General features: G+C 40.4%; 1 protein-coding gene across 9 annotated transcripts in view; it reads right to left on the reverse strand.

Annotated features, from left to right (window-relative positions):
• Window positions 1-14,705, reverse strand: part of TLK2 (tousled like kinase 2) — a 46,066-nt gene that overhangs the window by 6,923 nt on the left and 24,438 nt on the right. For all 9 annotated transcript variants that reach the window (XM_075523282.1, XM_075523284.1, XM_075523281.1 and 6 more), the window contains 10 exons: window positions 14,598-14,690; window positions 13,042-13,152; window positions 11,443-11,579; window positions 9,898-10,050; window positions 6,017-6,083; window positions 4,031-4,128; window positions 3,615-3,696; window positions 1,843-1,934; window positions 767-856; window positions 102-271 (listed from right to left, as the gene is read on the reverse strand). In XM_075523282.1, coding sequence (XP_075379397.1) covers window positions 102-271; window positions 767-856; window positions 1,843-1,934; window positions 3,615-3,696; window positions 4,031-4,128; window positions 6,017-6,083; window positions 9,898-10,050; window positions 11,443-11,579; window positions 13,042-13,152; window positions 14,598-14,690 — 1,093 coding nt within the window. The remainder of the gene's footprint in view (window positions 1-101; window positions 272-766; window positions 857-1,842; window positions 1,935-3,614; window positions 3,697-4,030; window positions 4,129-6,016; window positions 6,084-9,897; window positions 10,051-11,442; window positions 11,580-13,041; window positions 13,153-14,597; window positions 14,691-14,705) is intronic.

Consider the following 14,705-nt stretch of genomic DNA (forward strand, 5'->3'; position numbering starts at 1 on the left):
CTCCTTTTTGCTGTCTGACCAAAGCAAACTTCCCCATGTTACTTATAACCCATTACCTCTAGTTAGCATCCTTAAGCACGTCAGCTAGCAGCACAGCATACCTGGTTTAAGGTCATAGTGTATGATGGGAGGTTTGATTTCGTTTAAGTATTTTAAAGCATTCACAATCTGCATGATAATGGATCGCGCCTCTTTCTCCGACATTAACTTGTGCTGTTTCAGGTAGAAGTCCAGATCATTTCCCTCACAGTATTCTAACACTGTACAAAACCTGAAGGCAAAACAGTAGTTGTTGTAATTAAGGCACCTGACAGAAACCAGAACACTTTGTTATTGCTTGTCTGTAAGACTCACCTATTTGGTCAATATATTAAGAGTCCTCCAGCCTATTAATCCCTTTCTAAAAATAAGCTACCAGGAGCACAGTCCTCAATGCTCAATAGTACAAGTGTCTGAGATCCCCCATTAAGTGCTAGATCCAGAAGTGGAAAGCTGTTATCAGCTGGGGCATTTGCCCAGGCCAACAAGGAGTACGATTTACTAGTAAAGCACCACATCTGACATAATACGGCATACTGCTTTGTGAGCTACCATCTCTAGAAAACCAATGTATGTTGAAACTGCCTCAGTTTCATATCTCTGCAGTACAGTCTGTAACATTGGTGTGGACATTCTCTGGACTGTCCTGGAAAGTTTTAAGAGACCAAATACTTTGTCTGTAGTGAATGGGTCAAAGCAAGTCAAAGGACACAGCAACATAACTTACGAGTCAGTATCCAGTGAAAAGTAGTCATATAGCTTAACTATTCGAGGATGATCCAGTTCTTTGTGAATTCTGTACTCCCTACACGCATGTCTGAAAATAGGAAAGTCTGAGCATTAGTCATACAAGTGATTTAATTCTAAGTTCTGCAGATAGCGAACCCAGATGTACCACACAGCAGTCCAACTTCAATCAAACCCATGCACGTTATTCAGACAGCTTTAAGAAAAGGCAAGCAAACAAGGAACTGCACAGAACAGTTGTTGAGAACCACAAAATCATCTAAGTGCATCTCAAACGCTGGCAATACTACAAAATAACTAATCTTGATTAATGGTACTGCTTGCCAAAATAGAATAACCTCATAATAAATCGTTAAGGGATCCAAGATAGCTGAATACAAAAGTCAGCAAGTTCTAGAAAACTTCCATGATGCTCAACAGCCCAACTTCCAGGCTTTAAATTCAGCTTAGTTTGTCCCAGTGACTTGTTGGGGAATTAAGATCAGTGACTTGTTGGGGAATTAAGATCACAGCTTTATTTTTGAAGCTCTGTCGAGAAGGCTTGGCTGCCATTCTGCGGAGCTTATCTAATCCATGGCATTAGGGAGCAAATGTTACCAACACCAAAAGGCTTCCTGTACCTCCCTTCTAGGCCATGACATACGTATAGTCCTAATCATTTGTGAAAGGATTAAGTATTCTAGGAAACAAAGGGAAGGGGAAGGCTTTCAGGAAGCATAATGCAGGTGTGCACCTGGAAGATGGGCATGAACAACTATTTCCCACAAGAGCAGAGCTCAGACATTTCAGAGAGAAGCCACTTTAATGCTTTCTTCATAGAGCACTACTGGTGCTTTAAAACCTTGTGCCGTAGTGCTTATATAAAACTGTGTGTGTGCACGCACAGGTTTAAAACATTTCTAACCTGACCATAACTTTTGCAAGTAGCTACTGGGACAGAGAGTGGCTTTTGAAATGTGGCAAAACACATGAAAAAAATGGCAGGCTGTTCACAGGCACTGGATAATCAAATACAGGAGGAGTTTAGAAACATGGCTGCTTTACAGCCTTACTTACTTGTGATAGTTTTCTTTCTTCTCATCTCTCCAGTTTTTATTTAACTGGTGTATTTTCACAGCTACGTATCTCTGTTCTGTTAAATCAAATGCCTGCAGAGAGAAGAGCTGAAAATCAGTAGGAATCACAACTTCAAGTTAATACTGCAGAAGCAGACAAACTCTAACAAACCAATATCCCCACCCAGGAAATCAGCATTATGACATACTGAGTGAAGAGCAAACCCACATTTTGATGTAATTAGTTTCACTAATGAAACCAAGCAGCTCTGAAAACAATTGAATATTCTGCGCTTTGATCTGACCTTCCCTACGGGATCTAACTAATGCTGCATTTATTCTGACATTTTACCATCAGGGCTACAATGGGATCAGAAAGGCCAAATTACCAAAATATAGTCAGTTAGTCACACTGGGAAAGACCCTGCCATTATTCCCCAAAGCCACCTAATTCATTTTCTACACTCAGTTAAAAACCCCCAAAACATACAGAGGATTTTTAATACTTTGTTTCACACTGGTAGCTCAGCTCTCCATCTTGGAACAAAATGTTTCAGCTTATTTAGAAGGTGGAGAATTCAATGGCAGAACCGTGTAAATCTTGTGCTGTGTTTTTTCCCTCCAGTTTCTTGCTATTTAGGCAGTCTTTAAAGAACGGACCACTGGAATCGTGCTCTTGGAGAAACGCAGAAATCTTTTACCTTGTCTGAGAGCAGCAACAGCTAATAATTTATAGGATGGGGCAAAATCCTATTGTAAGCAGACAAGGATAAACCGTGTCCATCTCAAAAGTTGTATACTGAACTCCTAATGCTTAATAGATTGGCCAAGACCCTGGAGAAGAAGGGCTAAGCATTTCTTTGTTTCAATAACATAGTTACAACTCTTAAGCGTGGTCAGGTATGAAGCATTCACACCTTCTTGCTTTCATCTGCGGAGGCAAGGTTTTCTACCTAGTCAGCAAAGCCTCCAAAGAGCAATTCAGAGTACTTACACGCAGATCACACTCTTTTTTCACTACCTGAGCAGTCTAGCCCCACTGGTTTAGATATCTGTTGTTGTACTGCATCAAAATAATAAATCACCATGAAGTTTCCAATATTTGCATTGGCATAGTTATTTTCATTCTAGCCAAATTCAACAGGAATTAAGAACTACTGGGTACAGATGGGGAATATTTAGAACTGAAAAGGCTCTAAGCATAACAGTCAAATAGCAAGCACCAAAGTATCACAGGTCTTGGCCATGCAAGAGTGCTGACACACAAGTAATCCTCAGTTCCAAGGAAGTCCCAAGACTACACACACACACAGAGGCTGCTACTTCAGAGCATAAAATGAAGACACAAGAAAAAAGCCTTCTACCCCCAGGACATAAAGGCTTTGCTCTTATTGTTGGAGCTATTTTCTCTTATTTACAGTGACGTTCAGACTTGCTATGCCATACTCAATAAAACTTTGCTACTTAAGGTATTTGCGTGTAGCACTTGAAGAAACAAGTGGTTTGCTTCTCTGTCCTGACAAAACTTGCATACGTGGTGCAACGTTTTCTTGAAACATACATTTGCAGGAAATCTGACATCTGAGAACAAGGGCAGAACCTAAAAATCTCAAGCCTGCTGTCTAATGCAAGCCAGATGCAACATGTGCTTTGTCCTCCCTTCTTCCCTCCACAACCACACACATCACTGAGAAAACAAGTGTAAAAATTCTGCTTACTGCAATATTTCATTGCAGATTCAGATTACACCACTGATTGCCACTTCAAATTTACCTTATATACTTCACTGAAGCCGCCTCTACCCAGAAGATGTAGCAACAAATATCTATCATTTAGCGTTGGATGGTCTTTAAATCTGGTGAGAAAGACAGTTTAAGAACACTGGCAGAAATAATGCAATTTACTGCACAATAAGTTACAGCTACTACACAGCTTAGAAACAACATTTTTATATTAAGGCAGAAAAATATTAAAGCTGTGTTAACAACTGACAGGTTTGATACTATTTGATCACTTTGCATTGATGAAAGACTACATAATGGTACCTTGATGCACTTGGAAGCCTTTGTCTTACATGAACTTCAAGTTATATCACCATGCCAATGTAAAAAAGATTAAGCGTTTCCCATTATGAAGGGGACAAATAAAAAATGGTTATACGTTCTTGTCCCTGAATCCCAGGTACTTACTGTGAATTATCTTCATTGTGTATCCTTTTCAATTCCCTGATATGTAGATTTCTAACCCTCTCTAGCCGTTCCAACTCTGCCTGGATCTCTGCTTCTTCCTGCACAAGGAAAAACCAAAAGGAAAACACAACACTGCGTAAGATAGTGCAGCTAGCATTTCCGCCTGATTTACAGAAACACAAATGTAATTCCACTTGTGAAGAAGCTATTGGTAAATAACTTGTTTGGGAGAGTAGAGATGATCATAGTCAACTAAGAGTCAGGTAGAAAGTGACAGAATGAAAACTGACTGGGCAGTTTTGTTTACACCTACACACAGACAGGAGCAGACATATCTTTATGCCTTCCTGTTTTTAACATTTTCTGTAATTAACAAGCATTTAAGTAGCTCTGGTCCTGGTCCTTCCCTGATTAAGTGCTACGCAGCTGTTTTTGTAGGAACTCAGCCTCTGCTGGGACAAGAGAAAGAGGACAGCCCTCAGAAGTAAGGAACAGGGATGTCATGATGCCACAAGGGGATGGGGCAGCATCCGGAGAGAATGGAGAATGTGAAAGGACAACGTGCAGCCCTATTAGCGGTAAGTGGTAGAACAGGTCAGAGCATAACTTAGTGCCACGTGGAAGTTTCAATATACTATTTGTAGAGGTGGAAGCTTCGTGCCCTCAAACACGACACTAGAATTCACATCACTGTGGACAGGGTTGCAAACCTCAACTAAAATGTGCGCCTTGAGCAGTATTATTTGGTATATGTGACTCAAGGGACATAGTTACCCATTTGTCTTGTGACTCTGTTCCTTCCCTTCTCAACTTGTTCTATTTTTAGGCACAAAGAATGAGCCAGTTTCCAAAACTGGAGAAGGATAAGCACAGCTTCAGACAATGCCACGATCTGAGAACATTACTTCATTTTCCATTAAGGTCCATTTGAAATGGATTCCTCTGTTCCAGGGTGGCACGCTACATGCCAGCATAGATGGACCTGCAATTAATCCACTCTAGCAATGCGGAAGCTGTAGAGCAAGCATGCCTTTAGCATGCTCCTGCCCGTATCACTTATCTTTGCCCACAGGTCAATAAAACACAGTGGGCAGAGTGCCAACGGATTCCATGTGTGCATTAACTTTCCCTTGCCACTGAAAATAACAAGGAGTACAGTTGCATTAATGAGGCCTTGCATTCAATTTGTGTGTCAAGGTTACAAGAAAAACTAAGTGTAGAGCTCAGGCACCACCTGAGAAAAGAAGGCGAACTCCAGCAATGCATTTGCACGCTTTCTCTTTGTTTCATACAGGAAAGAAAACTCTTTGGCCTTCGCAGAGATCACAGCTCACCAGGAAATGGCAGAAGACATCTATTTTTTTTCAGTACTTCATCTGTTGAAGTGTCCCAGAAAACTTATTTATAGATTATCACAATCACTTTAAAGGTAACCAAGAGCTTATCTAATTATAACCTCACTTGCAGGTACATTTCCTACTGAAGCCAATGTAATTTGAAAACAAACGTGCATTACAACTACCTAAATTGTACTAGTTTCCAGAAGCCCAAGAGATTTTATTGGCCTGTTACTGATAATGCTGGTTACTCGATATTGCAAAGAAATGGGAAAGTCAATGATGGTTGCAGTTTTCGTTGTGTTCTTGTAATTTTCTTCCCTTGGTCCATTCCTTCCTATTAGACATGTACAGAGCCCAGCACTAGGCAGGTCATAGTGACAGAATTAGATGCATCAAAACAGTGGAACTCCCTGCATGAAATCATAACTGTGAGGACACAGCAATCTATTTATTGAAGCAAAGAACATCTTCACTGAATACCACTGCTGTGGAAAAATTATTACAAAATCCTGGCCATCCCTTTCAAGCAACAAAACCCCCTACTGTTATCAAACAAACAGTAGCGACCTCTACAGAGAAATGCTATTGTTCATAGAAAACTGAATCAAAAACCTACCTAAAAGCCTTTTCTGCAGTTAGTTCTTACCTTTTTAAGATGACCTAGTCGGAGTTTGAAGATTTCTTCCTGTTCGTGGTATTCTGCTAATGTTAACCTGCATAGAAGAGACAGATCCAATGCGTTAGGTTTCAATGCATGTGATAAAGTGAATAGCCTGCAGAATACACATCTCCAGTGGCAGTGACAACTACACAGAGTATGTCAACAGCTGGCAGGAAATTTTTTAGGTAACCTCTGCAACCTTTTTTTTTTTTTTTTATAATCAATCTAAAGGAGACCAAAAGCTTAAACCTTGATAAAGCACATATTAATTTCAAATCCAAGTCCCTAATAACACCTATTTAGGCTAGTGACTGACTTTTAACAAAGAAAGCTAAACCATAATCTAAATATGTAACACTGAAGCACAAGTATTCCGCATCTTATTTTTCCATTTAAAGTTTGCTTTACTACTCATTTTCAAATTTTCTTTGTAATAAAAGCTGGATAATTCAACCCAGCTATTCACTCCAGGACTAGCAGTACACCTGGCCACAGAGCCACTGCAAACAGAGCAATGACCTGGGATTCAGAACTTTTTCCTGTTTCAGGGTCTGTGAAGTGGCTTCCAAGGAAACCTTGGGAAATTTACTACACCTTATCCTATATCTTTGACCTCAGGTGTAGTTAGGAGAAGCAATGGGATAAGGGGACTAATCCCCATTTTACTGATGGTAAATGACGTGCAAAGTTTCCATCCTAGGTGGCTGGTAAAAAAAAAAATTCATAATGTTTCTGATGTCTTTTAAAACAAGTGTGCCATGTAGGACAGAGGCAAAGCACAGCCTTACACTAAAATAATGACAGATCCTATCACTTGTGAAATGTAATCATATGCTGAGATCTTTAAGGTTGGAAAAATGAATCGTTATATTAATTTTCTCACTACTACCAACAAGGAGTTCGGTGAAAGCATCACGTATGTGAACATAAAGCTATGAAGCCCGTATCAACTGCATCTGTTTACTTTGCAAAAAAGATACACATGTGACAGCATATAAATATCTTTTTTGAACCTAAATTGAGTTCAAAGCATATCCCAGGAGGATTCCCGTTGCAGCAGTTATGCTCTGCATAGTACTTAGTACAAAGGTTAGTGTATGAGGTCTCCACAGCATCAATACCACAACTAGTTTCAAGAGGGGACCGAGTCCTATGCCTGTGCAGGGCTGTGGGACCTTGGCTCACTGTACAGTAACTTGAGAGGAGGTAGTATTCAGCTGATTAAGTGCTCATCTTGAAATGTCCCAACTTCTCTCCACTGTTGATAATGCAGAGGGTCCGCATAGTTGAAATAAGTGCTAAAGCAGTTGTTAACTGATAAATTCAATGCAAAACTCACAAGCCAAGTTCCCTTTGAAAGGATCTCAACCATAAGGAACTGCATATTACAAATTGAAGATGCATACAAAACACAGCCAGTACCATAAATGTTTACATGTTGTCTCATTTTATACAAAAGCATGCTAATTCACCCCCCCCCCCCCCGCCTGAATTTTAATCAGATTCAGCTAATCTAAAAGACTGTCCCAAAAGTTTAGGTCTTTGGTTGGTGTTGCTGTATAAGGAATAAAAAGACAATTGAATAAACCAGCAACAAGCTTTCCACATATTCTTGTGCACAAATGAAATTACAGGGCTAAACACCAACAGTCTACTCATTAAGCAACAGCTGTAATGAGTACCACCAGGCTAATGTTGCCCAAAATAGCTGCCTGTTAGCAGCAAGCATTACAAAAATCAAGGGGGCTCTAAGACAAACACTGCCCTGTTTCACAGAAACATGCTTGAAATACGCTACTTCTAGTGCAGCTGAAGACTCTAAGGTTGCCCAAGCTGCCCTAACAAACCTCAAAAAGCCCCAGCAGATTAATCTCCCTGAATGAAAATCTTTCTCATTCACAGGCTAGAAACTAGTTTCAGGAGAGCGCACGTTTAAATTTGCATCATGGGACCTTCCTCTCCTTTTTAAGACACAGCAACAACGATGAACCAAAGAGGAACCAAACACTGAATCAAGGAATTTGGCTGTCCGCTTCTCATTCAACTTTCAGAAACATTTATATTCAACTCGCCTAAAAGATAGCCTCTGTAAGAATTCCACAAGAAAAAAACCTCCCTCCAACAATCAGAAAATTTTGTACCTGATACACATCGGTCCAACAAATGCATTTGCAGGATAATTAATGATTAAGCAAGTAGTCAGTCAGTACAGTTGCTTCAGCTGACTTGCAAAAATAATGTTTTCATAAGCTAAAACACTCCACATGAACCACATCCATACACTGGCAAGCAGTTTTTATCAAGAACACAAGAAGCTCTTCAAAACCACAAAGATAAAACTCTGAAATAGATCAGCGAAGAATGATAAACCAGCAAGAAACAGAGAAAAAGACCTGGTAGCACAAAAAGGCTTACTAGCAAACCCAGGCAAAGCTAGATTATGTCAAGGTGGGCTCACAACATAGGCAGAAGCTCACTAGGTATCACAGACATCATGATTTCCAGGCACATCAAGACCTGTGCTGCCATGTCGCAGAATAAGCCACACTAGAGCTGCACCAGTCAGCTGGGGAAAAACATCCCTACAGCAATGGGGAAAGTGTCACCCTGTCCCTTAGAAGTGAAAGGCTACCACAATGAACAGCAACGCTTCAAAATATCCATGCACAGACATTCAATTTACTTCTCCAAACTCAATGCAATGCAAAATTGTTGCAATGCAAAAGGACGTCTTTAAAACGTTATTTGGTTGTTTTTAAGCTCACTTGGCCAGAATGAGGGGTAAATGTCTCTATTCAAGCTACTTATCTGCAGAAAGCACACAGTGCCCTCCAACACAATAAACCTGATCAGCAGGCACCAGCACCTGATTTGGGGGCACCACCCTGGTTGCTGAGAGCACCCTGAATACCACAATTCACCCAGTCGTGTGCCATCTCTGCTGTGACTACAAAAGGCAGTGGGAGCTTTTGCTTCACATGCACTTTTAAAAGATCAAGACCAAGAATTCAAAGGGTTCCAGGAACTCTGAGGTCAAGTCATGCCCAGGAGATTTAATAGTGCAAAAAGAAAAGTGTCAGTTATGGTATTAGCCAACAGCAATAAAATGAAGACTGTGAAGGAAACTGGTAGTAGGTAGCGGAAAGTCTCTGACTTAACGTATTTCCAACTCACAAAAATTTCCCAAAAATATAATGTTCTACATTTCTTGTGAGACACAGCTTCCCTCTCTCAGGATATCAGGACTCTTAGAGCATCAGTAACTTCGAAAAAGGTAGGGAAAAAACCCCCTTCTGTAAGAAGAAAGAGCAGCACTTCAACTACCTTTCCATTTCCCTGACTTGGGTATCTGCAAAGGACTGCTTTGGAGATACAGGTCAATGCTTAACGCACTGTCTTTATAGAGAGCATCTTTTTTCTTCAGTACCCCAAGTTAATTGTTTGAAAAGCCTCACCAGAAAGTACATGGAAATAAAGGCTTCTAAATGTGTACAATTTTTTTTTCCTTAAGAAAAAAAAAAGCACCACGTATCGCACAGTGATACCAAAATCAATTCTGAAGTTGCAACTCTTAAGACAGACACCACTTTTCAAACTTGACTCAACAGTAATACTGAAACAGTTACTGCATTCAAAAAAAGTTAAGCTCATACGAAGTCTGGACTCAGCAATGATCCTTGTTTTACTCCAATGAAAACTATTTAGAACTGCAGCCAGATGTTGCTGAATGCCAGGCTAATTCCACAATATTCATTTGTGCATGGAGTGAAGCCTAGGGGCAAGGGCAAGATTCCATTTCCCAGTAGATATTTTGTGCTCTAATCAAAGCATGCAGCTTTGCAATGCACCAAGGCCACGTAACCTACGTTTCATTTTCTGCTCCATTGGTCTTGTTCTTGCGCTGCTTCTGCTCATTGCTTGCTGGAGGGGTCTGTCCCATTGCAGGTGGCTTCCGTTTTGCTAACATTTTTCGTTGTCTTTCTATTTCTTCCCGCTGGGAATTTATCCTTTCCTGTTGCCTGGAAAGAAGAGAGTAGAAAAAAACATGAAGCAGATAACTAATGGTATGTATTCAGTTGTCTTCAGCATCTGCTCTTAACAGACTGGAGCAACAAATTTCAAATCAGTTGTAAGATTAGTAATAAAATATTTTTGTACAGAAAGGGGGATGTGCCAAACATTGTGACTCAGATTTTTTAAAGGTATTTTTACATAAAAAAGGAGTCTTTTCCTGGCCCACAGAAACATTTCAGTAAGTGAAAGGTTTTATTCATGCAGTGGATATCCAAAACCAAGCAGTTGCTAACCTCACGGAAAACCCAGGGATCCGTGGTAAGTCACTAACTTTCCACACACTTTTTCCTAGAAGGCTCTGTTCTAAATCTCAGACTTTCCTGTTAAAACTATTCCTGAAGTCTGGCACTGTCTGAGAAAGTACCCTTATACTTCAAGGGTACAGTTAAACTATCCTTAGTTCTCTGAAATATAACCAACACCATTCCTAATTTCACTAAGAAAACAGTCTCTCCTCCAAGACAGAAAGACTATCTTAAAACATTTTACAGTAATAAAAGCACTCTTGAAATTTCAAGTCTAAATGACTTGAACATTTACATACTTAATTCACTTTTAAAAAGAGACTGAGACTGCAGGTAAATATTCCAGAAGTATTTCTTCCATGTCTTACAGCACAAACTAAGGAGGAATTATAAAGTCCTTAATCTGCGCCTAACAAGAGCTGCCACCTCCCTATCAGACTACAGAGAAGTAATACAATTTTAAAGGATCACACATAGCTCTCTCTAATGCAATTAATTTGCCAAGTCCTACTTAAAGGTCTAGGCCAGGTGGGAATTTACTGGATATTTCCATTACATCCTGCATAAAAGGGTCTCTGATCTTCATTTCCAGGTTTCTGCAGCCCCTTTGATCACTGTTACCAGGAGGCAAAAAAAGTTAAGTAGTATGGATTTTCTCTTTTAAGCTTCTCTACTTTATACTTTAACATAGAAAAGGAGCTAATTAGCCTTCTTTGACTAATATATGCAACTATGCAAATCAAATTGATTGACTCAAGATACATGTGGGAATTTGGTCCACCCCTCCACCCTAAGCACTGCACAGCCAGGTTGGTGCACTGAGAATACCCACCAGGGCAGCCTACCGCTTTCCAACCCAGAGGCCAACTCAAACAATTTGATTCCAGTTTCAAGTCTCTGGAGGTTTAAGTGGAAATGTATTTCTCACTTCAGTGCGAAAACATTCCCCACTGTCAGTAGCTGAGTTTCTATCTGATCCTTTCATGCATCAGTCACACCGTTCTCACATTTTGACATGCAAGACATCACACAAAACTGCTTAGTTTTTCCGTCTCTGCCTCTGAAGTTAAAGACAACTCTGTTTGTCCTCACTTGATGAGGTTCTGGAAGGCATAGCCATCTGTCCACTGCTCAGTGAAAGACGCCCCGTGCCGCACCGTAGTGAAGTGACCTAGCCTCAATCGATCCTGCATGCTCTTATCTCTGCATGCCATCTTCTCCTGTTTTGACTGAAAACAAAATAAAACATGTGTTAAAATATAAGCCATAAATCAGCAGCTAAGAGCTATGCTATGTATTAAATCACTACCAATTCTTACCGCATTTCATTGTTTCAGTACTGTTCATCTGAAACCCAGCTGAAAGTCGTTGACCAAAGTATTGCTGGTGCTTCACACTGGTCTGACAGGCATTTCTTTGACTGCCTCCTTTCTGACATTTCAGCCTCACCTTTCCTTCCCCATTACTGCTTGGGCAGCTCACCCATTCCATCATCAGCTGAAATCAGTCTAGCAGTAGGATTAAAACTATCCCTCTGTATCAGTAGCTTAGTTAGACTCCAGATGTGGCTCTGATCAGGCCCTTATTCACTCAAACAGGAGATGAAGAAAATATGCCTGGAATCACTGTTAAGACTAAGATAGAGTGATCAGGCAGCTCAGTCCTAGACTCGCAGTGTCTAGGACACAGAGTCTAGGACGCAGTGTCTAGGACATTGGGTAACCAGAAGTGACACAATCTCAGTTAGGTCACCAACATGCATAAAAACTGGTGGTGGTGTCTGTCACAGAGTGTTTCTGGTAAGTGAGAGGAAATTTCCAAGGCCTGAGAGGAGAGCAGCAAAGTTTCAGTCAGTTAGCATTAAAGGTGAACCAGCAAACCTCCTCACTGGAGCTATACACCACCTATCTGAATGCCAGCTCTACATAAAACCTAGCCCAGGGTTACAAATCCTCCCAGAAAGGGGAGTCCCATTCAGCCAAGAACAATCAGCTCTGTGACAAAATCAACTCAAACAGACTGCATGTACTGGCCAGCACCCTGGTAGTTTTGTCCATCCAGTGCCCACAAACAATAGATGTAATTGGCCAACAGGTGAAAGAGCAATCAAACCCCCACATTGTTTAACCATCAGGAAATCTGGAAATCTTTCAACACTGAAGCAGGCTGGATGCTGGTAAACAGCAGCCTGGCACTTTCCCCAGTGTCTTTAATGCATTGTTTTGAGTGTTATACAAAGCAATGATCTCCAACTTCGCCATTTCAAAGAAGGAAAGGTCTAAATCACTTGCCCATGTCACAGAGCATATCTGGCAATTTCACTGCACAATGGGATACTGCTCTTGTATTGCCAGAGCTGGACAATGTTGCTTTTCAGGCGTACCAGTTTCCAAATCAAGTAACACCTGCTGCATTTAGAGCTCAGACTATTTTACTTAAGCAAGGGAGATCACTCTTTGAGACTGTGAAAAGTAACCAAACCAAAGCGTTCTGAACCATTTCAGTCTTAGGATTACATTCCTATTCGCAGAGAAATAATTCAAGACAGAATTCCACTTGTCTTTTATCACTACAGTAATAGGAGCAGGTTTTCACTGCTCAAAAGAAGATAGAGAAGTTTCCAAGGACATGAACTGTGATGGCAGAAAGTCCTTGTGGAACTTCCTGTGATGTGGAAAGTCCTCTGCTCACCTTTTCTATAAGAAGCTTCTTGCTCATCGTTACACATCTATTCAACCGCTCTTTGTACTTCTCCAGCATCTTTTGCTGTTCATCTATCTGCCGTCTCAAATCACAGTTGGCCTAAAAGTGAACAGAGAAGAAAAGCCTTTGACTTTAAACCACTTAAAGAGCCAAACTAAGCACCACCTAGGAAGAAGTTTCTCCAGCTAGCTCTAGGCATCAGATTAAAGTAAGCAAACCAGCAGGATAAGAAAAAAAGACTAGGTTCCTCTTATCAAAACACCCAAGCCAAGCTCTTCAATTTTTAACCCACTCAAATCTTAATACCCCTCTAGAACAGGGAAGTGCTATCATCCTGGTTTACATATAAGGAACTAAGGTACAAAGAGACTAAACACAAGCACAAGGAATTTTTTAATTTTTTTAAATATTTAAGACCTTGCCACAGGTACCAAGTCTCAAAATAGCTTAGTCATCCCTGGACCATACTCGCTCTTTAGCCAGAATACTGGCAGAGGAAAAGGATGGGGTAACTCCCTTTGCACTTTCAATTAAGTTCTTGTTCAAGTTACTATCCATCAGCCCTGCTATATAGACTGCTCCAGTAACAGCTGTTGTTTTTAACACTACCACAGCATACAGCAGGATTTTATGTGCAACCATTTTCATTGATAAAAAGTTAAATTTAACTATCCCCCTTCCAACCAATAGTCTGGCTTCTGATTAAACAGCAGATGGTTAAAAAAAAAAAAAAAAAAAAATCTATTTCCTGCTTCATGGATTATTTTCCACAAACCCACATGTGCCTCTATGTATGTCTCTATGAGCTTGTCCTAGCATTTTTAGGTGCTGAGACCAGACACACAAAAACAGAGAGCCTTCCCTCTTCTCCCTTTTATGTGTTTTCTAATCCTTTTCAACACTTCACAAGAGACGCCTCTCCAGCTGATGAAAGCTAAATCAATTAGAACTCCTCCATTAAGACAAGATCCTTGATTTAAGGGTATTTATCTTTTACTGAAGAATACTAATGGGTTAAGAGAAAAAGATTTGACCAAAAGACGTTCTCCCTCATCTCTATATATGTTACTGACTCTCATGAATGAGCATTTCAGAATACAACTTCCCAGTCTCCTGAGAGGCTACTGAACATGCTGCTAAACAAAAAGCAGAGTCAGTTCCTCAGTACTTAGAAGAGGGGAGTAATTCTGAAGAGAAACATGTTAGGTTAGCTAGCAAAATACACAAAAAGTGTGCAAGAGATCAAAGAAAGGCCAACAACACTGCTGAGGACACAAACACCTGAGCTAGTGTTTAGCTACAATAACTCTGCACCTTATAGCCAGTCACTGCTACACTGCTTGTGGATTCAAGCAGGCCCAAACAAAGTACCTACAAGCTAGACAATTATCTTGCAAGTAAGGGATGACTGATTTGTTTTACTTTACGAGTGCTGGTTCTACAAATGGTATACAAAATCCTGCTCTGCAGTCCAGCTGGCACATGCATTCTAGGTGTCTTTAAATAGCAACTTTTAGAAGAGTTGTCCCACTTTAAACACTTACTCTTAATAAGTCATCTATCCTCCCCTCCTTCTTCTCCAAGTCAGAGTTCTTACTGTTTTCTAGTGCAGATATTTTTTCCATTGTGAGGTCAGACTGTAGGGAAAAATC

This window comes from Mycteria americana, chromosome 22 (genome assembly GCF_035582795.1).
Source record: "Mycteria americana isolate JAX WOST 10 ecotype Jacksonville Zoo and Gardens chromosome 22, USCA_MyAme_1.0, whole genome shotgun sequence".
NCBI lineage: Eukaryota > Metazoa > Chordata > Aves > Ciconiiformes > Ciconiidae > Mycteria > Mycteria americana.